The sequence below is a fragment of the Amblyomma mixtum genome, chromosome 3 (genome assembly GCF_055824585.1).
Source record: "Amblyomma mixtum isolate Tamu chromosome 3, ASM5582458v1, whole genome shotgun sequence".
NCBI classification, from domain to species: domain Eukaryota; kingdom Metazoa; phylum Arthropoda; class Arachnida; order Ixodida; family Ixodidae; genus Amblyomma; species Amblyomma mixtum.
The window spans coordinates 143,917,777-143,942,993 of record NC_143014.1 but is presented as its reverse complement, the minus strand read 5'-3'; the positions used below and the strand labels follow the sequence as shown (position 1 = coordinate 143,942,993).

Here is a 25,217-nt window from a genome sequence, read left to right as displayed (position 1 = left end):
GACTGCCCACTACATGCCCAATCACATATTGCACTTGCGCGTGAACAGCGTTCTCTATCTAGCTTACGCTACTCTGTATGCAAAGTCTTCGGTTCCGCAAGGACAAATTACTGCATGGCATGAAAGTTCAGTGTTGTTGCTCACTGTTCACCGAAGCGTAGGGTCAATACTAATGAAATTAATCGAGGTATTACTTGCTGAAAGAAAAATGTTAATGCAGAAATGAAAATGTTAACAGGAAACGATGCTATTAAATAGAAGCCCTTTGCGTACTGCTTTGTCTCTTGCAGCTAGGTCAAACCGCACCCTCCAGGAATGAAAAAGGTTGCCTTCTTGACATCTGACGGCGTGTGGTGCTTTCAAACGAGTAACGTTGACCACCATGCGTTGACGTGATGTTGCATTCCTCAGCGTTCTTTTCACTACACAACCCATTTCATTCGCAACCTAGCAACCACTACAGTTTTACTCTCAACCACTACCCTCAGTAGAAAGCGTATTGGTTCTGGGTTGTATGCGTTCTATGAATAAATATATCAGCAAGCAAGCAAGAAAGCTGTCAAGTGTTCCTTGCAAACTAACGTAGTGTCCTCGCAACGTCTTTACTTTGCAAGAACGGGTCAAAAGAGCAAAATGAACACCTGCTAAATTAAATTCTTACATTGAGCACGATGACATCATTATAACGCAGCCTTTATAGGTAACGTTATTCCTGCAAGGTTTGATTTCACTTTGTGCCTACACTGGCGTTGTTATAGAGCAAAAGTAAAATCGAAAACTGGGAGTTTATGGACAGAAAGAAATTGAAAGGCTCGTTCCTCTCTTTCACACCCCTCACTTTGATTTTTCCCTTTTAAGTAACTCTTACATTCAGAATTCCAGTCACGAAGCTTTCGAACAGAAGCCGGGTTTTTCTTTTATCCGTCACTTCAGGCTGCGCCATATAGTGCGTGGTATTCGTACTGTGAAATAAGTTTTCTGTCACTCATTCCAGGATGTGAACCCATATCAAGGAGTGCTTTACTAACAGACACTTTCAGCGCAGGTTGAATGGTTGTTACTTGCCTTGGAGCTACAGGAGAGACAATTCTTTTATATTGTCTGTTTTGCTAAATGGCTGTCTTCTGCCAACAAAAAATACCAAACAAGCTTCTTGTTTATTAAGAAAGGGATGTTTGCTAAAACAGAAATAGAAAACCTAATTTTGTATAGTTTCTGCCCTTTCTTTCGACTATTGTAGAAAGATCCCTATAAATTGAGAATAAAGAAGAAATAAAAGTGCTTAAATAACTATATTCTCCAAGTTTTACCGCTTAAAACCTACATACATGTATAATAAAGGCACTCGTGTGCGAGCAACACGCTATTGAGATTGCATCTCCTTTACTTGTTCATCGTGAACAATTTTTGGTTCATCCAAGCACGCTGCACCAAATTCCATGCCTTTCACTTCAGAAGTATCAAAGCAGCGCTCAGAGAGCACTGCTGATGCACTGGGAATAGTGGTTGATAAATTCATTGACGCGCAACAGAGATTCGACATCAGTGGCTGTCTAAAAGGGGCACACATAGAGGTGTTAAAGTCAGCTCGCCTTTGGCCACAAAACGATTAACAAGTGCAAAGAACCAGGCAGTGCACTTATTTATACTAATACCATCCGAACCACAGCTCTGTTATGTTGCGGTAAAAATAAATGATGAACTATAAAAATTAGAGACAAAACGGCGTGCGACCACTGCACGCCTCTTCTGCTGTGCGCTCTTCAGTGAGACGAATGAAGAGGGAAGCTCTGTCAGGATTCGTCTCCACAAATGGTTCAAATTGACTGATATCTCTTACTCGTCGTTGATTCCACGTAGGGTCCTCAAACCAACCAGTTCGTCCACATCTCTCTCCTGAAATGAAGTGTAAGTTTGGACATAGCTGCATCAGGAATACTGAGGGCATGCATAGCAATTTACTTCGTTCATAAACAATAAAGGCGCATGAAAGTTCCCTTTTGATTTGTTTGCGAATTTGAATTCTTTTTGAGCTACCGTTGTTACTCATTTATTTATTTAGGCTAGCTACAAGCAAAATTTTTATCTTAGTAGCAGACTGATGATCTCTCAGGCAGTGAGTTCGTTTTCAGTGAAGGCAAAGTTGATTTTGGCTGTGCTTCTCAAAGTATTGAGCATCCGCATAATTAAAAGACACATGAGAAAACTATGTTGACAAATTAGTCCATACCCAGCAATTCTCGACAAAAGCATTTTTGAACCAGAAAGAGTTTATGAGCGCAATTTTTTTTATGTCCAGTAAGATTCCACTATAACAATCAGTATATACGCAGATATATTACGCGCGGCGCACGGCGATCCGCACGCGTGGAGATTCGCTTCGAAGTTTACGATGAGTTCTCTGCCTTAGAAAACGTGCCCCCTGAAGTGTATGGGTGATATACTTGCTAAAATGTTTCCATTGTGCACAGAAAAGCATACAATCGACAAACGTAACGTAAAAGAAGCGTGGATTGTAGGAAAACACGGGACTGGAGTGCAACCACATAAAACCTGCTTCGTGATTTTCTCACGTTCTGGCGTGCGCTTTCCTTGCCCCCCGCTCACGGGCCTGATATATTTATCGCGTCACATTTCCCTAACGGTAGTTTTGTTTTTTCTTTGCCTTTTCACCAATGTGCGTGCCTCCACCTTTGCCACAGGAATGATATAGTAGTACCGGTGTCAAACAGGCAAATTTAGTGTGACAGACTGCCAGCGGGTGCATCTCGCCTCATGAAGTGTCACTGTGGCGACACACGGTGTTACACTTTGAAGATAAGTGCCACTCGAAACGTACTTTTTAGGTCAACATACTATGCATGCGCTTTCCGTGCACTATTCTTCAAAGGCGACACCACTGTGCCTGTTGTCTACGACATGAGGCTTCACTGGGCAGGCACGACGAACTTCGGGATGATGCATTATTTGCTGTTCTGGCATTTTCTGGGCCTACGTAGAGACGCAGGTACCCTCTTTATCAAAAGTAACCGAGTATTATGTTTTTGCTTCTCAACCGTATAACGGAGCCTTACGGCACCTCTAAAGACCGAAAGATGTCACAACTTGAGGAAAAGGGCTCACCTTACTTTACACAGCTTCAGAGCTTAAGGGCTGCCATCAGTGCTTCGTTACGCGGCTACGAAACAAACCACCGTCGCCCGGTTACTTTTGGCAAAGACGGTACACTCCGCCCTGACCTGCTTCAAAAAAGACATGGTCTGGTTCGCAAGCGTTCTTAAGTAGATTAGGTACCCAACAATTCTGGAGAAAAGCATTTCTGAGCGGGAAACCTTTTATGAACGTAATTTTTTTCATATAATGTAAGATTCGCTTTAACAATCAATGTATCCGCAGATCACCCGACGGCACCGTTGAATTTTTTTCGTTTTTGCTGCTGTCAAAACCGCTCCTTATTGGTTTTCTATGGGAGTCTTAACTGTTCGATGCGATCAATGGAAACACTTTAAAAGAAAGATTTTGCCACATGTCAGAGGAATGAACCATTGCCTTCGATGTTTCCGTAAATGTATCTGACTAATCTTCAAGTTTAAAAATTTTATTTGAGATTGTTGGACGTGAGCGGTTTAAATGCAGCGTTGGCAGCGTTCCTCCCGGCCGGTATGTCTATAAATGATGAGCGAACATATCTGGTCTGGCTAGACGACACCAGCACTTCTTCGAATTGTTCCCCTGAGTAAAACCATGCCGGCATTGCACACGAATTTTCGCCGCACAGGAAAGCTGACTGTTCACGCGTGTACGTGTGAAAAGTGTTGCAGCCGAACTAAGTCCGAGGCTATGATTTTCGCAGCCAATTTCAGTGAAATTAACTATGTGGCGCTGCACGAATGACTGAGCGCGAGTGTCACTCGCTTAAAATGACAGTTTGACCATGTGACAGGAGTACTACTGTCACCAAAATTTAGGAGCTTCAGAGATTAAATTTTTATAAGTTAATGTGGAAGCTACGAATTAGTCACTGTGAAGACACTGAAGATCACTGCGTGTGAGTGCGGTTAGGCATGTGCAAGGTTTCTTGAGGAAATGAACATTTCTTTAGCGCCGCCGCGGTGGCTCAGCGGTTATGGTGCTCGGCTGCTGACCCAAAAGACGCGGGTTCGATCCCGGCCGCGGCGGCTAGAATTTCTTTGGAGGAGAAATTCTAGAGGCCCGTGTACTGTGCGATGTCAGTGCACGTTAAAGAACCCCAGGTGGTCGAAATTTCCGGAGCCCTCCACTACGGCGTCTCCCATAGCCTTAGTCGCTTTGGGACGTTAAACCCCATAAACTAACAAACTAACCATTTCTTTAGCACTGTAATTATCGGCAGTGCCAGTCTCATACAAAGCATGATTTAGGGAATATTTGGAAACGGGTACGGGAAATAAAACCTTGCACACACTAATTCGCTGTTCTGAAAAAAAAAAATGGAATGTCTTATTATTCGTGCAACTATTAAGATGTATTACTTCTCGCCACGTAAACACCGCCACATATGAAGGGAACGATAGTTAAGCGCGTATGATATTTAGTGCTATTGCATTCCTCTCCATACACTGAGAGTAGCACGTATGTTGCTCGTATTCTTCTCTTAATGTTTACTTACTTGTCAGGAGCAACGAGCTTAGGCGGGAGAACACTTGTACTTAGCCGACTTCCAACGTTACTTGGTCGACAATGGCGTAACATTATCTAGTTTGACCAAGTAATATTTGCTGTTTCGTTTAAGTGCTGGGCATGATGTGAATCCTCAAACGTTTTAGCAGTTTTGTAGGGCAACATTTTCTGACTGTTGCGCCGCTAAAGAGCTACAAAAAATCTGTTTCAACTAAATTCTTACCCAAAAACTCCCTTTCTGGAAACTTTATTTTTGGTGAGATTGCCTACATTCCGCGCCTGCAATCTAATGCCAGTTACCTTTTGTCTATCGTCGCTTCTACTAGCCAGCCGCTTCTGTGCTTTCTGCTCTGCTGTACCACATTTAAGGGAGGAAAGCTGTATTTGTCATTGGCACCTTTGTCACATAGTTTCCTCGACTGTTGTGAATGCTCAACGCAGAAACAACTGTCCGTCATGTTAGCCAGTGGTGTAGATATGAACGCGTACGAGCAGGTTTCGTTTCCCAGTGTGGCCGTACTGATGCCAGACAGGTTTTAACGACCAGTCTTTTGGACAGTGGACAGAATGGTCTGCTTTCCGGGGCGCACATAGTTAGAACTGAGATCAAGGGATGCAGCCTAATAATAACTTTTAACTGCAGGTGTGCAGTCTCGAAGAAAAAAATTGTGAGCCCGTACGACTTATTGTAATGACTATCACGTTTAAAGGCTAACTGTTATGCTAAGCGCCAATTTTTGAGCAAGAATTTTTTCTCGAAAGAGTTATTTCACAAATTATTTACAAGAAACACTTGGAGGCTTTGAATTCCCCTCGAACGAAAAGAGGGAAAGAAAAAGGAATATATGCGCTCTCGTTGTGGTTACGAAGCGTAAACGTTTGGGCGAGTCGGCCAGACATGCTTCAACGACGACTGGCGTCACGGAAAACGACAAGGACATGAAGACGACAGGTTGTCCGCCGAGCAGTTTGATCTAGAAACATGTTTGCACACCTCAGTTTTTTAGTTTTTTCCTTCTGCTGCAGAATTCATTTGGTACACAAATACAAGTATCCTAACAATTAAATATTTTCGTTAAGCTAAAGGAGGCAAATGCTGAAGACAAGGTTCAAACACACAATGCATGATTAAAGGAGAGAACGGGAAAAGTTTTAACAGTAGGGCTACACGCAAAAATGTGCCCTAAAATGCGTATTATACAGTACTATAACACTATGGAATGATCGAAAATGTATCGCCTGAAATATTTCCTGAAAGACGATAGGGACTGCTATGATTTAAAACAGAACAAAACTTCGTTCCATATTTTAATCATGGTGAAACTGATAGTCAGTTTACCATGACTGGTAGGAATGTTTGCAGTAAAAGGTTATTTGCACTGGAAAATCGAGTCATGTTTGTGTTGCTTAGATGGTCTCTCGCGATAACATAGCGAAGGCTAGGGTTGTTTATGATTTATGGTTTATGGGGGTTTAACGTCTCAAAGCGACTCAGGCTATGAGGGACAGCGCATAGTGAAGGGCTCCGGAAATTTCGACCACCTGGGGTTCCTTAACGTGCACTGACATCGCACAGTACACGGAACTCTAGAATTTCGCCTCCATCGAAATTCAACCGCTGCAGTCGGGTTCGAACCCGCGTCTTTCGGGTCAGCAGCCCAGTGCCATAACCCCTGAGCCACCGCGGCGGCTGTAAGAAGAAGAAGAGGACGACTCCGCAGTGCCGCACTTCGTCGTCATCGCTGGTGGTTCGGGCGCGAGTCCCGTGCTGCAGCTGCTTCCTTCGACTCGTTCTGCCGTCCTGCTACGACCCGACCGCTGCGAGCGTTGGTTGGTTGTTTATGAGTCGGCACGCTGTTATGCCAACGCTATATGTTATGAGCACATTTATCGACGCGATGTTTATGGGCGATAAAGTGGGGCCGTGTGAGTGTTGTGTGCACTAGTTGTGTTATGATTCGAATCGCTCGCTTCTGTAGGTACTGAATGCGAGATACGTGCCAATGATATGTAAGTCCGCATGTTGCAACGCAATAATTGATGTGGCTATGAATAAAAGAATAGTAAAGCGTGATAAGTGTGTATTGTTGGAAATAATGGCGGCCTTTCAGAGCACTCTGATGCCGAAGGACGATTCCTTTTCCAGAGATTGAATATGGAAGTTGAATTTAAAAAAAGGGTCGAGTTCGATACTCAGAAATGTGCAATGGTCTGTGATCAGTATGGGATGAGAAGCAAGGTATAGAGGAAAAGCAATGTAGTGGTGTTTGGTCGGTGCACTAAAGATCATAAATTTAGTTTTGGACTGACTGATAAGCAATCTGTTAACACGACAAGACTCGTTTACATTTTATAGATCAAGGTTTTATTGCGTCACTAATTCACATCTTATCTCATGAGGCGTGAAGATTATTGTGCCGTCAGCGTACGTAAACCAGATACTCTATAAGCTGTGAAAGAGAAAAAGGGAGATCATTAATGTCGATTAAAAACAGCATTGGTTCGAGAATGGCAACCCTGAGGGACCGTGATGTTGTTTTAGTATCAAAAAATATGCTTGATACTAAAACTGTTTTTTGGCGATTAAGTAAAAACTACGAAACAACTGCAATGACTGCCCATTAATTTCATCACAAAGCAGTTTAACAAAAAAAAAACGATAAAATCAGTCAAAGGCCTTTTTGAAGTCAATGGATACTGACCCTACCAGTTTTTCCTTATCGATTTCATTCTTTATTTTGTCCATGAGCTCAATGAGGGCAAGGTTAGTTCAAGAGCCGCGCCGGAAACCAAATTGTCGCCGCGTTAGGAAATGGTATTTCTGTAAATAATTCTGGAGGCGGTCTTCTGGCACCCTGGCGTTACACCGTGTGATAAAGAGAGGAGGCAGCGCGAAAAGACAACGACTGATACAAAAGTGCAGACCAGACAGGCGCTTAAACTGCCAACAATCTTATTGCGAGCAATAATACAAAGTCCTAACCAAAATTTTAGTTGGTGTGATAGAGCGACTGCTGTCAACGCATGCTTAGATCGGCTGGCAGTCATGGCGAGCAAACTGGCACTGGAGTGTCATCAGTGGTCACAGACCATGACCTCAAGCGTTCATGTTTAAAAAAGTGGGCAGGAAAAACTTGAGAGGACACTTGAGCACTGCCTTAGGGTATGACGCCATAGCGTTAATGGGTCCCTTCAGCTGCCTGGGGTCCTTTTTGCGTGTCACTTCGCGGACAAAGACACTGTTGTTCACCATCACATAACACTTAACCTACCCTTAAAGGGAGACTGAGGCGGTTTTCGAATCTGATAACTTTTATTTTTTTATTTTGGATAAAACTGGGGCGGTGTTTTAATCTTCCGCGTCCTGTGAGAGCGCAGAAGAGGAGAGTACAGGGGAGACGGAAACCTCGTCCATGTCGGACAATATGACGCCACGTTGTGGTGGCGGGGGTACTCCGCGGCATATGAGTGAGCTTTCAGTGAGAGTTGTTTCTCGTGCTGCGTGCGTTGTTCCTAGCGTTGAGTGCGTTTCGACGTACAAAACGTGTAAGCTGAGTTTGAGCACTGGGATTAAAATGAGGTACTGCTCTGCGTTCGAGTGCATGAACACCTGTTCATGCGCAGGCTGTCCCTGCTGTGAAGACGGGGAATTATAAGCGGACCAAAGCAAGCGTAGTCTGCTCGAAGCCCTTTTGTCAGAGCAGCTTCCTGCAGAGATTGTCCCTAAGATGATCTCTATGAATTTATGTCAAAAAAGGTACGGCTGAAACACGACACAGTTCCTTTTATTTTCTCGCGTGTGAGATGCGTGTCACGGCTGCCACGAAGCGCAGAAACATGCTCACGCAGCCCTTGCCGCAGCTTTACTGAGGCTCAGGGATGTTTTTATGGTTTATGTTTTATGAGAGGTTCAACGTCTGAGGCTATGAGGGACGCCGTATAGTGAAGGGTTCCGGAAATTTCGACCACCTGGGGTTCCTTAGCGTGTACTGGCATCGCACAGTACACGAGCCTCTAGAATTTCGCCTCCATCGAAATTCGACCGCCGCGGCCGGCATCGAACCCGCGTCTTCTGGGTCAGCAGCCGAGCGCGATAACCACTTAGCCACCGTGGCGGGTAACGGTGCCAACGAAAGCCATCGTACTGCTTTTTAGAAATAATTTTCCGGCTTATCTTTCAGCCAATCAGCTAATAAAAGAAAAAAAATCTGCATTGTGAGCATTAAACAGTCACATAAAACAACCTCAGCACAGGCGCGAAGAGACCTCCTGGGGCGTGCTGAGCCACGGCTGCGGCTGAGCAAGGTTCGTTTCGACTTGTCCAAGCAAGCGACCACCGAAGCTAATTATATGCGGCATCTCGTTTTGTTGCGAAAGCAACACTACGCGGGTCGCCGAGCCATTTCGCAGAGCTGACGAAAGGCCATAATGCACATGCGCGAGGAGCGGTGACGTCACACGGCGTGCCGCCGCCGTCGCTGCGCGGGTCCCGGGGATGCCGCCGCTGCCGCGCGCTCTCCATCGCCCCTCTCTCTCTCCTCGTTGCTTTCGCAATCCGTCCAGGTTTAACCTGAGCTAAACCACTGACAATTTTTTTTTCAACAGTTGCGGTATCGTGACTATAATCGTAGCTGCGCGTTTAAAATGAAAACGTTTGACATAGGTCTGTCGGATTTGGAATCCAAATTTAAGGGAGAAATGAACGCCCACCAAGTTCTTGTAAGAAAGCATGATGTTTGGAAACCTTACTAGGTTTCTTTGTCAAAGTTTGAGTGTGGGCGAGTTACAGCTTCGCTTTTAAACACACACAGGGTGTTTTTTTTTTACCTTTACCGATTTAAAAAATATAACTGATAGTATCGTGAATGCCGCCTTCATGGAATGTTTATTTTTCACCGGAATCTCCACCGGTCCGCTGCCGGCTGTCGATTCTGTTAACAGAAAGAATAAGGCTGCTGCAATACTATACATTTGAACTCTGAATGCGCGTTGGAATGGCAGGGCAGCTGCAACCGCGATGCTCGTTGACTGAGAAGGTGCAGGTGGTTGTCGCCTGTGTAAAAACGAATGACAACGCTCACCTCGCCTCAAGACTCTACGCCTCCAAGAATCCTGACCGCCCGCTTCCGTCACATACGATGTTCGCTAAAATGCGCAAACTGTTCCGGACCACAGGATCTGTGCTTCATTCAAGGAAGGCAAAGGGAGTCATCCTGAGTGAAGAATTCGAGATAAATGTTTTCGCCTACCTTCGTGCATGCCCCGAAGCCAGCATCCGTGAAATCTTTGAGGCCGTTGGATCCTCCCGCTACCCAGTCTGAAGCGTGTTCAAGAAGCATAGTTTTTATCTTTACCACATATCACTGCACCAGGATCTCAGTGCAGACGATTATAAAAAGCGGTATGAATTCAGCAATTGGGCGTTGATAAAATGTGACGAAGTCTCAGACTTTTTTAGGAAAGTTATGTGGATGGACGAGGTCCACTTTTGCCGTTATGGGGAAGTCAATGTAGACAACGCCCATTACTGGTCTAATCAGAACCCGCACTAGCTCCGGGAACACTACCACCAAGTCCGGTGGTCAGTGAACGTCTGGTGTGGCATTTACTCAAATCGAGTAGTGGGGCCGTACTTTCTGGAAGAAAATCTAACAGCAAAGTCATACACAGGGAGCATTCTAAGTGGTGCTGTCAGTGAATTCATGTCCCAGATCCCGTTAAGTCAAGTCCATGGCTCGTGGTTTCAGCACGATGGGGCGCCTGCGCACTCGTCACGTGAAGGGATTGGCTCGACAGCAACTTCCCCGGCCAGTGGATGGGGCGCGGTGGAATAATGTTCTGGTCACCTAGGTCACCCGGCCTAACTCCATTAGACTTCCTCTTTGGTGTTACGTCAAGAACGAAGTCTACGCAACTGAACCCGAAGACCTGGCTTTGATTCATTAATTTATTGGGGTTTAACGTCCCGAGGCAACTCAGGCTATGAGGGACGCCGTAGTGGAGGGCTCCGGAAATTTCGACCACCTGGGGTTCTTTAACGGCACTGTCATCGCACAGCACACGGGCCTCTAGAATTTCGCCTTCATCGAAAAAAGGCGTGGCAGACCTCAAACAAAGTATCATCAAGGCATGTGCGAATATAGCCCTCCAGGTTGTGAAACGAGGGCTGCACTCCATGGAGGAGAGATTCATGGCATGCGTGGCGGTTGAAGGCAAGGACACTGAGCATTACTGATGCGTTAAACACAGCCACCGAGATACGACGGGGCAACAGTCATCAGTTCACGTCTTTCGAAATTATTTTGGATGAATATCTCAAAATCTGTTGCACTTAGTGACATGTTGCAAATTATATTAGCTTTGAATTTTTACACGCTTCAATATTGCTATTTTAATATCCAGCGTTAAGTGAAGTGTTAAAAAGATAATTAACGAAATATGACTAATTAATTAAATAAATTTGACGCTATGTCCTTATCTTGTGCCCGCCAAGCCGAATATACATTCCGTGAAGGCGGCATTCACGATACTATCAGCGCCTTTCTTTTTTTTTTTACCTGTAAACGGTTAAAAAGCAACGCCGTGTATAGTTGACCACCAGGTCAATAAACTTAAAGTGTAATAAGGGAGCAATTACTCATTGGCATCCACCCAAGCGCAGCCATACGGCTACAAAGGAAAGCTATACAGCTTTATCAGAAACTTCGTAGTTAAGGAAAAATTCGTCCTGGTCCGGGGTTCGAACCCGGGACCACCGCTTCACCGGAGCGACTGCTCCGGTGAAGCGGTGAAGCGCTCCGGTGAAGCGGTGGTCCCTGGTTTGAACCCCGGACCAGGACGAATTTTTCTTTAACTACGAACTTTCTGAGAAAGCTGTTTAGCTTTCCTTTGTAGCCGTATGGCTGCGCTTGGGTGGATGCCAATGAGTAATTACTCCCTTATTACAAATCTACTCCACCTTGGGGGATTCCCCTAAACATTTGACCTAAACTAGAAAGTGCAGATGTAGGAAGGGGGAAGGGTCCCGAGGAAGCGATTAATTTACCCAGCGTCTGCTGAATGCGCCATGACTGAAGCAGCAGCCTTATGCGCGGATTTGGCTGCGCTTCGCTCACTTTGACGTCAGTTTTTGTGCTGCTTCATCCTTTTGGTGAAATAGTTCGCTGCTCCAACGTACAACATCGGGCACTCAGGGCAGGGTATTTTGTACACAAAGCCTTGGTCCGCTTCTTTAGGATGTCGGTCTTTCGGGCGAGGCAGGAGGCGTCCGGTGGTGGTAATCGTCTTAAGTATTGTTGCACCCCCTCCTTTCCGAGAATACGAGCGGAAGTTTGCTGGGTCCTTTTATGCATGGAATGCATACAAGGATTTCAAGCTGGCGTATCCTTGGGCTAGGCGTAGAATTGTTTTGATTGCGTCTGTTTTGATTTGAGGCGATAGGTGGAATGAATGAACTGTGGTATCGTTTTCTTTCGAGGAGAACGAAAAAATAGTGACGATAATCGCTTTTACAACAACACGGAAAGCTGTTATCTCCCTTCAACACAGCGCAATGTACAGCCGGTGAAATCTTTAGCTTAAGTGCGCGACGGCCGCTTTTTCTGCGCTCCTGCGCTTTTTGACGAAGCAAACTTGGGAAAAGCTCAATATTAAGCGAGGGTTTAGTGAGCGTGTGCTTAAATTTGATATCTTAGCAAGTTTGCGCTGTCAAAAGCTTCGGGAGCACGGAAAACGCGGCCGTCACGCACTTCAGCTAAAGATTCGGCCGGCTGTGCATATCGACAGCTTCTCCGGTCCTCAAAGTGTCGTCACGACCTCTTGACAAATCACAGGCGGCGGCGCGCCTCACGCTGTGACTCGCGGCGCCGGCAGCATATTTCTGCTAAAAAAAAGCAATTAGCCCTTGTTTTTGCATAATTTGGGTTCGATATTCGAGTATGCAGCATTAAAAACTGTAGAGTGCTTCAGTGTCCCTTTAAGAGTACAATGCTGTAGCTTTAAAGATCCCTCCCGCGCAAATTCTTCTCTGTCGCCTAGTTTCTGCCTACATGCCGATATTCACAGATCGCGTAGACTCCTCATACGTACCTCTACTGGCGCGGTGGTGAAGCAGTTAAGCTATGCGCAACTGCCCCGACAGGTGGCTATTTCAAAAACAGCTACCGGTGTGGCATGCGAGACTAATGTTGCTCTTCCCGAGCAGCCCCTGGAGACCAATCATTATTTAACTGTCACCTGCCACGGTGGGCATTTTATTCACAATCCGGTGGACAGATTTCCACCGGCCACGGTGAAGAGGTTGGGATGGCGTCACACGGTCACGTGACCTAGGTGGCCAATGGGCCTCCCGCTTTCCTCGACACGGTGACTGTGGGGCTGCCGATGCACGGGACCCTTAACGCTGTCGCGTTAATAGAGAGTTTTAGTATTGCGGACTTTGCGTAATTGCGTGCATAGCGGAATAGCGTGTCCAGAGTGCGCATGCGAAGAACGCTAACGGGGAAATAGCGTTAGCGTATGCACGCAATTTTCAAAAGTTAGCGTTGCGGCAGCTGCGGATTTTGCGTCCTTAGCGTGAAAACATGGCGGCGTCCTTCCAAGCGAGAGCCACCCACTTCAGCCGATTCAGCAGCCCTTGCGATTCCGGTGGGCATGTTTACCGGCAACTACTGGTGTTTTTGCTTTTCGCTATTACTTACCTTGCTTAGACGGTAAAGCTTAAGCTGCAATGCAGCCCACTTTTTGAGATACGCTCTCGTTTCTGGAGCGCTCAAATCTAATGGGACCTCAAGCTGCACTGCTACCGTCTGTCTGTAACTGCCCGGAACGTAACACAAACGTCCGGAAGAAAACAAAAATAGATTTCGAGCTTTGTCGCGGTGTTTTATGTACTTAAATGAAGAAACACAACAATTCATATCAAATTTACGAAAGTTTTTTTAACATTAGACGCCTGGTGATAGAAAATTTCTTGCTCGAACGGTTTGTAGTTCACACTGCCTTGACTAGATGGCGCCACTGCTATACAATTTTATTTCATTTTATTTCAATTTTTGTGTCATTTTGCTGGCGGAAATAAGCGCTGCTTTTATAATTGCCTTAAAAGACTCTGAAATATTATATTTTATCAAGTTAGCAGCAGTGGCAACCATTTTAGAGGGACCTTTCGCCTCCATGTAAGGCAGATCCCGTTTAACGTTTTCATTGACAGGTTATAGGAAGCGTATAGTCTCATAGGAAATAGCAGTAAGAGCAGGATAAATTTTTCTCAAAGGGGATGTCAGTTAGCTGGAAGTGACGTGTAGAGCGCACTTGAGTATACAGAAAATTTGAAGGCTTTAATTTTTAAGTTCACCATGATACAAAACAGCTTCAAAGTTTTGCTGCCTTCAAATATCGAGAGTGTAGATTTGCTGTTGAGCCGAAAGAAAGCCGTCAATATGAGTGCAAGAAGCCCAGGAAAGACAGCTGGACCCGATGAAAAAAACGGCTGCATTATGATTTCATTTTTACCTTTTACTTCTTTCTTCATTGGCAAGCGTCGCCACGTCCCCCCTCCCCCCCATAGTTAGCCTTGAGTTAATACTGAAATAACGAAGAACAAACGGGAGGCGAAACCGGGGAGAAATTGCGATAAGATCGTCAAGTTGCAGCGGCCCCATAGGCGTATATTGTAAGCTTTTTTTTCTTTCCTTTCTTTTGCCCGTTTGACATTGGTGTGCTCCAGCTTAGATAACGGATCCAGCGAGTAACATATCCTGCCGCCCATTAGCCTCAACGCCATATGCGGCCGCAGCCAGTGATAAGTGTCCGTAAGAAAGGAAAGGCAAAAAAAATGCTTGCGTAAGGAGGTCCATGACATCCGTTTGGAACTTGGCCGCTGGCGCGTCGCCATATTGATTGGTATAGTGGCGCTGGTAAGGCTAAATGATAAGTTACTGCACGAAAGTGGATAAGCGTCTTGCTTTTTTGCGCTTGCTGGGACGAATCATTCGGCCCCAGCTGCGCGAAAACATGATAATACAGCTGGCTGGTAAATAACGCGCATCATAGCCGCTCCCTTCTGGGAGAAAATTCGGCAGCTATTACTTGACTGTAAATACCAAACGGAAAGCAAAAGCAAACTGTTCCGCCAGGAAACAGTTTTTTTTGCTGCTCTCTTTTTAGGCCCTTATCAAGATCACCTCTCCCGTAATATATCAAGACAAAGCAAGATGGCTCGACCGCACCCTTCAGAAGACTAGTGTCATTTCACGTGTTCAGCGGCAACGCCCCATCCCGTTATTACCACTGTTACAAATCATGACGCACATTTCAGCGCAGGACGAGGCTGCACAGTGGAAAAGTTCACGTCCCTCGGCACTTGATGCGCCATAACTGTAAACAAGACTACGAATAAGATAGTTATATGGAGACCCGAGTAGCTATAACGCGTAGTTATCCCTCGTGCACTTAATCAGCCGCCGTGGTGGCTCAGTGGCTGTGGCGCTCGGCTGCTGTCCCGAAGGAAGCGGGTTCGATGTTAAACCGTGTTAAACTTTGAACCCCATGAAACGAAACCGAAGTAAATTTAAGAATTCTTGAACTAAAACATCATTACAGTCAACATGAAAAGGCATTAAAAAGATCCTGCATTTAACCCCTCTCAATCATGTTTGGCAAGTATAGATTAATTTCACATTAATTAAATGGGCCAGTTCATATTAATCAGAGCAACGATGCCAGTAACTGAGCTGTCAACTGAATTGTATCTGGAGCGCTCAGCGCAGTCTTTTGAAACATATACAGCCTGTTTCACCTCAGACTTGACACAATTTCAAAAAATAGGCTTTGGAGTTAGAAGAGCACTTTTTCTCGGCATAACAGTGTCAGCGATGAAGTACATCAGAATACAGTTAAGACGCTCTAACTGACCAACCAATAACTAATTTTGAACTATTATTGAATAACGAATATTGAATAGTTACCTTTTTAACTGCTACTGTTAGGCTCCTTATTAATTTTGAGGCGTGTAGCCCACCGTAAGTAATATCCATATCAGTTTTTAGAATTTCAAAAACGCGACTACTTTCGGTGCTGGGGGCCAATAAATTTTAGCTATTTCGACGAATTCCGTCCACTGAGGAAGCTGCTTTGCCTACAAGCTTCTCGAAAGCGCATGCATTTTAACGCGATGTAGCCGAATTTTGTTGGGCCACAGCGCTGAGGATAACTTTGTTTTCGAAATTCTAAAAATTGATATAGGTATTACCTACGGTGGGCTACACGCCTCTCTGTAATTAAGGAGCCTAACAGTAATAGTTAAAAAGTTGACTATTAGGTTTAGGTTTATTAGGGTTTTAACTTCCCAAAGCGACTCAGGCTATGAGGGACGCCGTAATGAAGGGCTCCGGAAATTTGGTCCACTTGTGGTTCTTTAACGTGCACTGACATCGCACAGTACACAGGCCTCTAGAATTTCGCCTTCATCGAAATTCAGCCGCCGCGGCGGGGATCATATCCGCGTCTTTCGGGTCAGCAGCCGAGCACCGTAACCACTGAGCCACCACTGCGGGAGTTAACTATTCAGTATTAGTTAACCAGTCTACTGTTAGCACGTCTTAGCTTGTAAGCGATCGTACGACGCAATTTCTCATCGGCGCCTACTCCCGTCGAGACAGCGGCAGTCGTCCCCTCGACTCAAGAGGCTCACGTGAATCTGGCTCGGTGCGCCGGTCGGTCCGGAATGCATACCATATCGCCTGCCTATCCTCTTCCATTCTTCCCGGCGCCGTCAGGACGCCGTTTGTGTTTGTGATGTTTGTTTTTTCGCGAGTGCGGCGCGTCGACTCATCAGCGTCGGCGGCAGGAAGCGCAGCGAGAGTGTGTGGTGCGCGAGCGACCTGATCGGACGTGCGTGTAAGACTGTGCGAACCCTTTTGAAGTGCGCGAACTTGAATTGTAACCGCAGTATAGCCGTTGTTATTCCTAAAAATTTGTGTGTGCGTGGAGTGTCATTTACTCGCTCCCCCTACCGTGTCCATCTCTAACAAGCTATATTCTGATGTACTTCACTCCTGACAGTTATATGCAGAAAGAAGCGCTCTTCTAAATCCGAAAGCCTATGTTTAAAAATTTTGTAATGTCTTAGGCGAAACACTTTGTGTAGACAAGGGTTTTGAGCAGTTTATGCCCTCTTTGTTCTTAGTAAAATTTGACTCTGAGGCTTTTTCTGGGTTTGTTGGTATTTTTCTGGCAACAATAAACGCATTTATTGCAGAAAATATTGAATTAAAAAGTTTCCCACCCCTCGTATCAAACTCGTGATGGCTACACCAAAGAGGACTCCGTGGTCACAGTTTTGAAGTATATGGAGGTATAGTTGAGCCACTGAGATTCGCGCCCCAGAAAACTGTTTTGACGCTGATAAAGAGTGTGGTATGATGGGCGTAAATTGTAGAATTTATGGCTTGGGTGACGCTATACTCGGGGTCAACTTTCTGTGGCTCTGCAGTCAAGGCTAGGCAGGAAACGGAAGCAGACCGACCTTGGTCACCTGAAGGCTGGAGGACCGCAGCGCTAACCTGATTCCGCGGCCAAAATATAGCCCTGAAGATGACGGGACAGGCCAAGAAATTCACGCCAAAGAATCTGTCCCTTTCTCGCGATGAAGCATTGAACGACCCCGCTAGTCGTGCATCGCACTTATGCGATTTGGCGGCTGGAGAGAAAGGGGCGGTCAAGGCACACGGGTGACGGTAAAAAATGTTTTTGTACTGTAAATGACCAAAAGGTTCTGGTCCCTCACCTCGTTTACTGGCTTGACCACTTGGCACAGTGCACGGTGACAAAGGCTTGTCTCCTTCCCCCTCCTCCCTAGCCTTGGCTACAGAGCCACAGAAAGTTGGCCACGGGCATAGTAAGATTCTTCAATTACAAATTCTAAAGAAGTTGGGCCAAAAGGATACCTGGTGGACTCCAGGTGTGACAGAAAGAAAATTTGAGCGTGTTTTAATAATCGTTGCAGAGTGACTGCGCGATCCTAAGTAATTAACTCTAGGATGGTTTCATGTAACCCGCCTCGTTCGAGTTTCGTGAGCAAAATCGCGTGGTCTAGCCTGCCAAATGCAGTAGATAAATCTAAAAAGGTACCTAAAGTAAGTAACCTTCATTCAGAACTATGTTTTTTTTATTCGAAGAATCGCATTAGTAGTGGACCTTCCATATAGAAACCCGTATTGCGCACTAGGGATAACTTATTATTTCTGCGAAAATGCTGTTACCCTGGTAAGTATTAACTTTTCGCAGCTTTTAAAAAAAACTGCCACTATTGATCTCAGCATAAAATTTGAGAAAACCCTCTTGTCTCCACTTTTATATATGGTGTTTACTTTACCTGTGTGTAGGTACTGCCCGAACACGCAGGTGCGCGGGCAGTAGTCGAAAAAACTCAGCGAAGTTGGCTAAGAGCACCAAGACAGTCGCACCGTCCTTCAGAAACACCCAGTGATCATATTTTACTGGATGTATGTCAAGTTCGCAAGGTTCCTCCCGTGAAGCTGCGAATAAATCAGTTACAGACGACATGGACAGCGGTCATCAGGGTCATGTTTGAAAAGCTATGCCTCAGTGACGGAGATTAAAACTATTTGTCGCGAACCACCTTTCTAGTGTTTTCGTGCCCTTATAGGTACTCATCATCGGCGGAATGGCGTACGTTAGGTTGTCAGGGCAGTCCTTCCGTTGCTTGTGGAGGGCGTTGCGATATTTCTGCTTGGCGATTTCTGTGGAACACAATGCGTCGACCTGGCGGGCGTCTGCGCCCACCGAGAAGGTAAACCTGTTAGGCGCGGATAGGTTTGTGTGGAAGTCACTCTTTGGATCTCAAGCCAGGCACGTAACCTAACCCATTGAAAGTGCATATATTCCTTAATATAGCAGGAGCAGCCCTCTACTGAGAAAGTTTTTTTCTCTTCGACGAATTGGTGACATACACAGGCAATCTCCAGAGCTAAGATATGTTCATGATGAAAATTCGAGGGCGCGAACAAACAAAATACACAGAAGAAACCACAGGCTCTGTCTTTCGTTTGTTCGCGCCCACAAATTTTTATCATGAACAACCTACAACTAGCCCAGCTTTCCATTCTGTTGAACTAAGATATGTTTACTTCTTTAGTGAGCATGTATTTGTTAAGAAATTGGGGTCTTTGTTAACCACAGTCTTAAAGAACAAAATTCGATAGCATTTATATTGCGTGCTTTGTTGTCAACAATAACTGTCTGATGATGTTCATGCGATTTTCCCCTTAAAACTCCGGTTGTATCCGGTTCCATTGCCCTTCTATGGTATGCATGAGTCGTTACCTTCCAGACGGTTCGAGCACTTTCCACTGTATTATCATACAAAACTATACTAATCAGATACAGTTCTCCACCCTAATCCCTTTAAAAGGTGGGCCTACTTCCAAACTTGTCCTCAGAATTTCTTTACAATTTTTTATGCTGGACCAACTTGCAAATTTTAGGGGTCCTCAGATTGTCAAACTTGGTGGTACCCTATGATTGGCCCGCGGGTGATCACGTGGTGTTTTTGACATCACAACCCTCTCTATCGTATTCATAGATCGCAAGCAATGCTTATACCGGGCCCCTACTGGCGCAGTGGTGCAGCGGTTGAGCGATGCTCCACTGCCCCGGCAGGAGGTGGCTGGTTCCAACACATGCATCGGTGTGGCTTGTGAGGTTGCTCTTCCCGAGCTGCTCATGCGCAGCGCCACTGTGGGCAGGGGGCAACTGCATTGATTATGACAACAGTGGGAGGTGTTGATGATGTCACAAGCTCACGTGATGTCTATGGACCAATCAGGGAATTTCGTGACAGAGAAGCAGGAAATTTTTTTAAGACGACAACTTAAATGCTACCGGATTAATAACTGGTTTTGCGTTATCTGGAGGATGAAAAATAACACTTGTGAGTCTCAGGCTTTTTCGGACGTCATTTCCTAAAAATGCTTTTCATTTATCAGTAGTTGCATTCCTGCGCTGAGAACCTGCTGACGTACTCGTGACTTCTTCCTTTAAATCTGTGAAAGGGGAAGAATTTCTAATCAAATGTTCGTTTTTAATATACAGGATTACGTCGAAATGCTGCACATTTGCGGGAAGATTGCTAAGAATTTATTCTGAATTAGTTTTATCCACTCAGGGATCTTTATTGCGCTCCACCTCTCAGCAGGCCAGTGTCTGTTTCGTCGTTTTGTGCTCCTGAAATTGCAGTTGCTGTGAACGAGCGTCGAAACTCCGGACTTGTGCTGAGCAGCACATTGCTGTAGCTTCTTTGTCACCGGTATCAGTGTGGATGATGTCCACTATTCGTACGATCAAACACAATGTGTGAGCTTTGTAGCCGAACCCAAAGGCTCGGCGAATTGAAGATCATTGTTTATTGCTCAGGTAGACGCCGTAACATTGGAGGTGAAACGCCTGACTATTCCACGCATCGTATCCGCGGCCATTTGGGCCAACTTCTTGAAGTATTTGGTCAAGCGTTGCCACAAACCCGGAGCTTCCGTTTCTTTCTTCTGCGCAGGCCGAGAATGCGCAGGAGCACCGGGCGGCTGGCACTGTTGGGCGACTTGCTCCAGTTCAGAGTACAGCGCAGGAGTCTGCACACAAGAAGTAGATGTTACGATGAAACACAGTTAACTAAACCATCCTGCTCGCTGATTATGAGCCAGAGCGGTGGTAAAGGTTTGGAAGGAAACTATGTGCAGGTAATAAAGAGGCATACTGCATTCACGGAAAACCTAATCAGTGCCCTCGAACTAATTCAGAATAACTCGGCACATTTCATCCTTCACTGCTATAACTGCATCATCTATGAAGAATACATTAAAGTTAACATCTCTTGCTAGCCGTCGAAAGTACCCTCGTCTTTGTTTACTTAACAAAATAATGTACCATAACCCCATACTGCGCAGCGATCTTATACCCCCTCCATCATATGTTTCATCACGAGTCGATCATTCGCATAAAATCGGCATTCCTTTTTTTAAAACAAAATGTGCATCAGGTCCTTCCTTCCACGAACAGCAAAGGACTGGAACCACCTTCTCGGAACTATATACAGCCTCCATCACCAATCATCAACGTTTTTGTTCTGCCTTAACTACAATGGCACAATTAGAATTGAAACGCCCTGTACACAACCGCTGAATACAACGCCCTTGTGCCTTAAGGGTAAAATAAATTAAAATAAGTAAAAAAATTGGCAAATTCACTTTTGCTCAACAGGGTTTGCCATAAATATGTGATCGCGAATGTCTAGACATCACGAAATGTTCTTCTCATTGCGAACATTTACAGTTGTTTGCTTTTGTACGGAGTTGAAAACAGTTCAAACGAGAGCACCATGCCCCCAGCGCTTCCTATATGGCGGTGTTTGCAAGTGTTTGAATAGCCTTGTATATCCCAGCATGCTTATACTCCGTCCTATCAAACCAAAATACACTCTAAATGAGGCTCTCTTCTCTCCTCTATGAACCCATGAACAAAACCCACCTCGGAGGTGAGCGACAAGCGGGGACCGATGGTGCAGCCTGGTGCTTACAGTTATATAAACGGCAACACATGGACTGATTCACCAACGTCCCATTGAAAAGTAGCTTTACATCGTTTCGCATTGCACCAAACTTCTGAGTTATAATCAATCTTCGTGCTGATGGAGATGCCTAACTGGTCGCGACGAAGTGCGGACCGAGCCCATCCGATGCCTACTGCGGACACTAATAACGAAAACCGATCACCTTCGTGCGAACGCCGTAGTTTCAAACCCTGAATTCTCAAGTGACTTCTTTGCTACTTTTTTCTGCAGGTCGAACTTGAATTTCTTTGTCAAAATTCCTTGGAAAAGCTTGCTTGTTGGTACTTTATTCACCAATGGCGCTACAAACATTCTTTGCGAGTCCAGATCGGAAGAGATAGTCAAAAAATTTTGGGGCGAATGGGTCGCTTCGGCAAGTTGATCTGTCGTGGTAAAAACGGTGCAGAAATCGCAGGTACACAGAAAAGAGGACGCATCGTGGTACCAACCGTAATGTGTAACTCCAGTACAAGTTTCAGTGCCGCAAGTTTCGATACTGCATACTTGGTGCGTTCAAATATGCTATCCTTCTCTCCCTCTTTGGAACCAGTCCAGTTAATTTCAAGCACATTCGGCCAGGTGTTTATTCTGCCTTGCATCCACACTAAAAGCAAGACTCGGGATCATCAATGTGCGTTTTCTTGTTCTTGTTCTTGTTCTTGTACATCTGAACTTTTTCGACCTTGAAGACAAAAGCTTTGGAATTGATCGAAGTGGGCGAAGTGACAGCCCCTTAGAGTTTTCTCTCTGCACGCTGCGACCGCATTTTGTACCTGCGTGTGATTGCGGTTATCTATAAATGTAGTACTAGTATTTTTGCGCAACCAAATTTTTAAGCTCGCGGCTTAAATAATTCATGTCTGGAAAAAAAAGTCGTACTTACGCTTAGGTACTCTTGCATAAACACTGCCTGTAAAAAGAAACACAAAGAACGGATTAAGCGAAAAAACACTCTTATGGGCAGTGGAAAAACATTTTATGTAGCGTAAGCTATACTGAAGAAGTAATTGCAGCTTTGCGATTTTACTATCTAAGCTTTGAGGTTTTGTGCACCGCACATCTGTTTCCAGAAGTGTTTACTCACAAACGGCTTGATGCGACACACTTTCTTAACGACGATGTAGTAGTCAGTACAGTAAAGCTTCGGCTTCAGCTCCTTGAGCTGGTCTTGCAGCTGCAACGTAAAACAAAGGAGTGGCCGACACTTGACATAGTAAGAAAGAACTAACGAAAACGAGAGAAGCTTCCAATGCAGGGCAGCAAGATATTTTAGGAAACATACACCACGTAATGCTGCTAACTGTCCTTTTTAATCGTTCCTCTTGTACTATATGGCATGACTGACTGGTCATATTTTGTATTGTTTTATTATTCAGGAACGCATCATTCAAGTTTTGGCTAAATACCCGTCCTTTAGAAAAGCTCGCAATGTATCATCATTTGCACGGATTTTTAAGTCCGTGAATCGACTAGCTTCACATCTCCTACTTCTAATGAGGAAAACCTCGCTCATGGATAATTCACACTAAACAAAAGGGCCATATACTTTTACAAGTAAGGAGGTGAATAGCAATTGGTATATAAGAGTTCGCAGCGTTTTATTATAAACCACGCTCCACTTTTTTGTAATGTTATGACCCGCTCCTGTAGCCAATCAGTGATGCTACGTGTCTCCTTTAATTTTTAAATTTGTCTGATGTGCACTTAATATAACAGCTTAGCATTTATTTTTGCTTGAAACGTCATCTCCTAACATATACACCGTTAGTTTAACTGGGCAGATATCAAATAAATGTTCATTATAATTTCGGGATCGTGAACCCTGGAGCCATCTGTACTCATTTTTACGTCGGTGACAGCAGCGTTTGCGACCCTAATAAATAAGTACCTGCGTGTGTTCGGGATCATCCGACGTGTGAAGGACGCATTTTTCAAAGCAGTGGGAAAGGGAAAAGCAATTAACGCTCCCCCCCACTGTCAGAGCGGAGTGTGCCGGTCTGTCTCCCGCTAGCAATGCGTACTGTCCCTTCCTCAGGGCACGCCAGTGACCCGCTTTGGCGTTCTAAAGGCTCGTCGCTTACAATACTATAATACGATGCCACACTTCAATTTCGGGCATGTGTTTATTTTTTCCTTCTCGAGAAATCGAGCTATAATCTTTCGGGAACTGTTTACCTCTGCGGATGCTGTTGCCATGATGCACTTGAAAAGGTTCATAATTTCCTTTTGGCGGCTTTCAACGTGGTCTGAAAGTCAAGAAAAAAAAGTGTACTAGGGTTTAATGACATTCACAGATTATAAAACCGACGTTGCTCTGCAGTATCACTATAGCTATCAGACATGAAAGCTTTAGCACAAAAGCAACCGTGGAAAATACGCTATACCAAACTGCGAAGAGACATGCGCGTCGACTGTATGACAGAACTATTTACAGGCGTTTAATACCGCTAGAGGACAATGATAACTCCTGATCCGAATTCTACTGCAATTTACTTTCATTTTACTCTTTTTTGCCGTCCGTCATTACCTCAGCCGACTACATGCGCCCTATTGCAGGGACCTGAAAGTCGTTCCAAACGATAGCAGTAAATATAATAGAATAAAAGGAATCTCCATATTAACTAGACTTTAGCCTTCATCTCCAAATAGGAAACGACTTGAAGAAACACTCCCCAACGCGTTATATCCTCCTGTGAAATACTCATGTTAAGCAAGCTCACATTACATTTCCTCCGGTTCAACAATTTTTCATTTACTTCGTAGCATCTTTCATATAGAGGAAGATAGACTCTTACATATATACCCTGCGAATTTGGATTACTGCGTGTAAAAGTTTCCAAAACATGATAGCCACAATGAACGCATTTCTTAGCAGCCAACAAATTTAACCAGGTACTGAAGGATGGGGTCCAAATTTGCGTCGTTGGCCAATCGCAGTGTACCCTTCATTTGCACGTTACGCGGGTTCATGCCACGAATGAATCTCACATTTCCGCTGATCTACGCGCTTAGCAAGCGTTCCTTCGAGTGAACGTTCCTTACTGAGCTCTGGTCGAGGCCAGTGCTCAGTAGCACGCTTCGATGGCACCAAATTGGATGACACAGCTGGCGCATGTGTAGGCAATCCGTGAAAGGAGAAGGGGGCGCGGTTTTGCGAAATCTCAAAGGCTTTCGCACATTAGGACGGTGCATAATTGACTATCACTTTCACTGTCGTACGACAATCACTGAAGTTGTTTTTTTTTTTGCAGTAATGGTCGTGAGCTAGTCACTAACCGACAATATGAGCAAACTGCTTCGAGAATTAGGCGCCTTTCTCGCTAAGCCTTGGATTCTGTAACATTGACAAGCTTTGGTGAGACACTTTATAGCAAAAACACCCCACAAGAAAAAAACGCATGCGGTTTATCAAAATAACTATCTCATATATCAATTTTTTCTTGAGTTGAATTTTGTACGATAATGTAAAAATGATATCATACCGCATAGGTCCAAAGGACCCGCAGCAGCGGCACCTGCCGCTATGAAGAAGACGAACGCTGTCAATCTCACGTTCATTCTTGATCGTTGGATCGTTCGCGGACAACACAGAGCAGCCGAAAATTCTTGAGGTGACTCTTCAATAGGGAGTGCGTGGTTGCTCGGCGAAGGAAGGATTATCTGTTTATTCCTCCCCAGCTCAAAAAGGACTGGTGGTCACGCCACCAAGCTAAGCTGGACCTCTAGAGATAACGAAAGCTGACTGTGACTACCTGTATCAGCCGCAGACCTGGCAGGAGTTTTCCGTGCAGTTAAGTGGTTTAGACAAGGTGGTGCACTAGCAGTGGAACGTGCAGAAGAGGGTGTTGTGTTTGTCAGCACGCAGAATACAGCGGACATCGATGAAAAGGGCTGTGCGGTTTCACGTCTTTCTGGATTGGTCGATAAGCACTAA

The 25,217-nt window shown here is 45.0% G+C and overlaps 1 protein-coding gene across 1 annotated transcript; it reads right to left on the bottom strand.

Annotated features, from left to right (window-relative positions):
• Window positions 1-1,836: 1,836 nt before the first annotated feature.
• LOC149352231 (uncharacterized) lies at window positions 1,837-24,888 on the bottom strand. Its single transcript, XM_089575677.1, has 7 exons — window positions 24,766-24,888; window positions 23,459-23,529; window positions 22,368-22,457; window positions 22,167-22,193; window positions 20,201-20,306; window positions 9,909-9,976; window positions 1,837-1,896 (listed from the first exon to the last, which is right to left on the bottom strand). The coding sequence occupies exons 1-7, from the start codon at window positions 24,839-24,841 to the stop codon at window positions 1,837-1,839; spliced, it is 498 nt and encodes a 165-aa protein (XP_089431803.1). The 5' UTR covers window positions 24,842-24,888.
• Between the last annotated feature and the right edge of the window lie 329 nt (window positions 24,889-25,217).

Excerpts from the sequence above, each read along its gene's own strand:
- LOC149352231 (XM_089575677.1), bottom strand. The coding sequence starts at position 24,841 with ATGAACGTGAGATTGACAGCGTTCGTCTTCTTCATAGCGGCAGGTGCC. Across the intron at positions 20,307-22,166 it reads TTATGCAAGAGTACCTAAGC|ACTCCTGCGCTGTACTCTGA; the intron begins GTAAGTACGACT and ends TCTTGTGTGCAG. Across the intron at positions 9,977-20,200 it reads GAAAGAAACGGAAGCTCCGG|ACTGGGTAGCGGGAGGATCC; the intron begins GTTTGTGGCAAC and ends AACACGCTTCAG.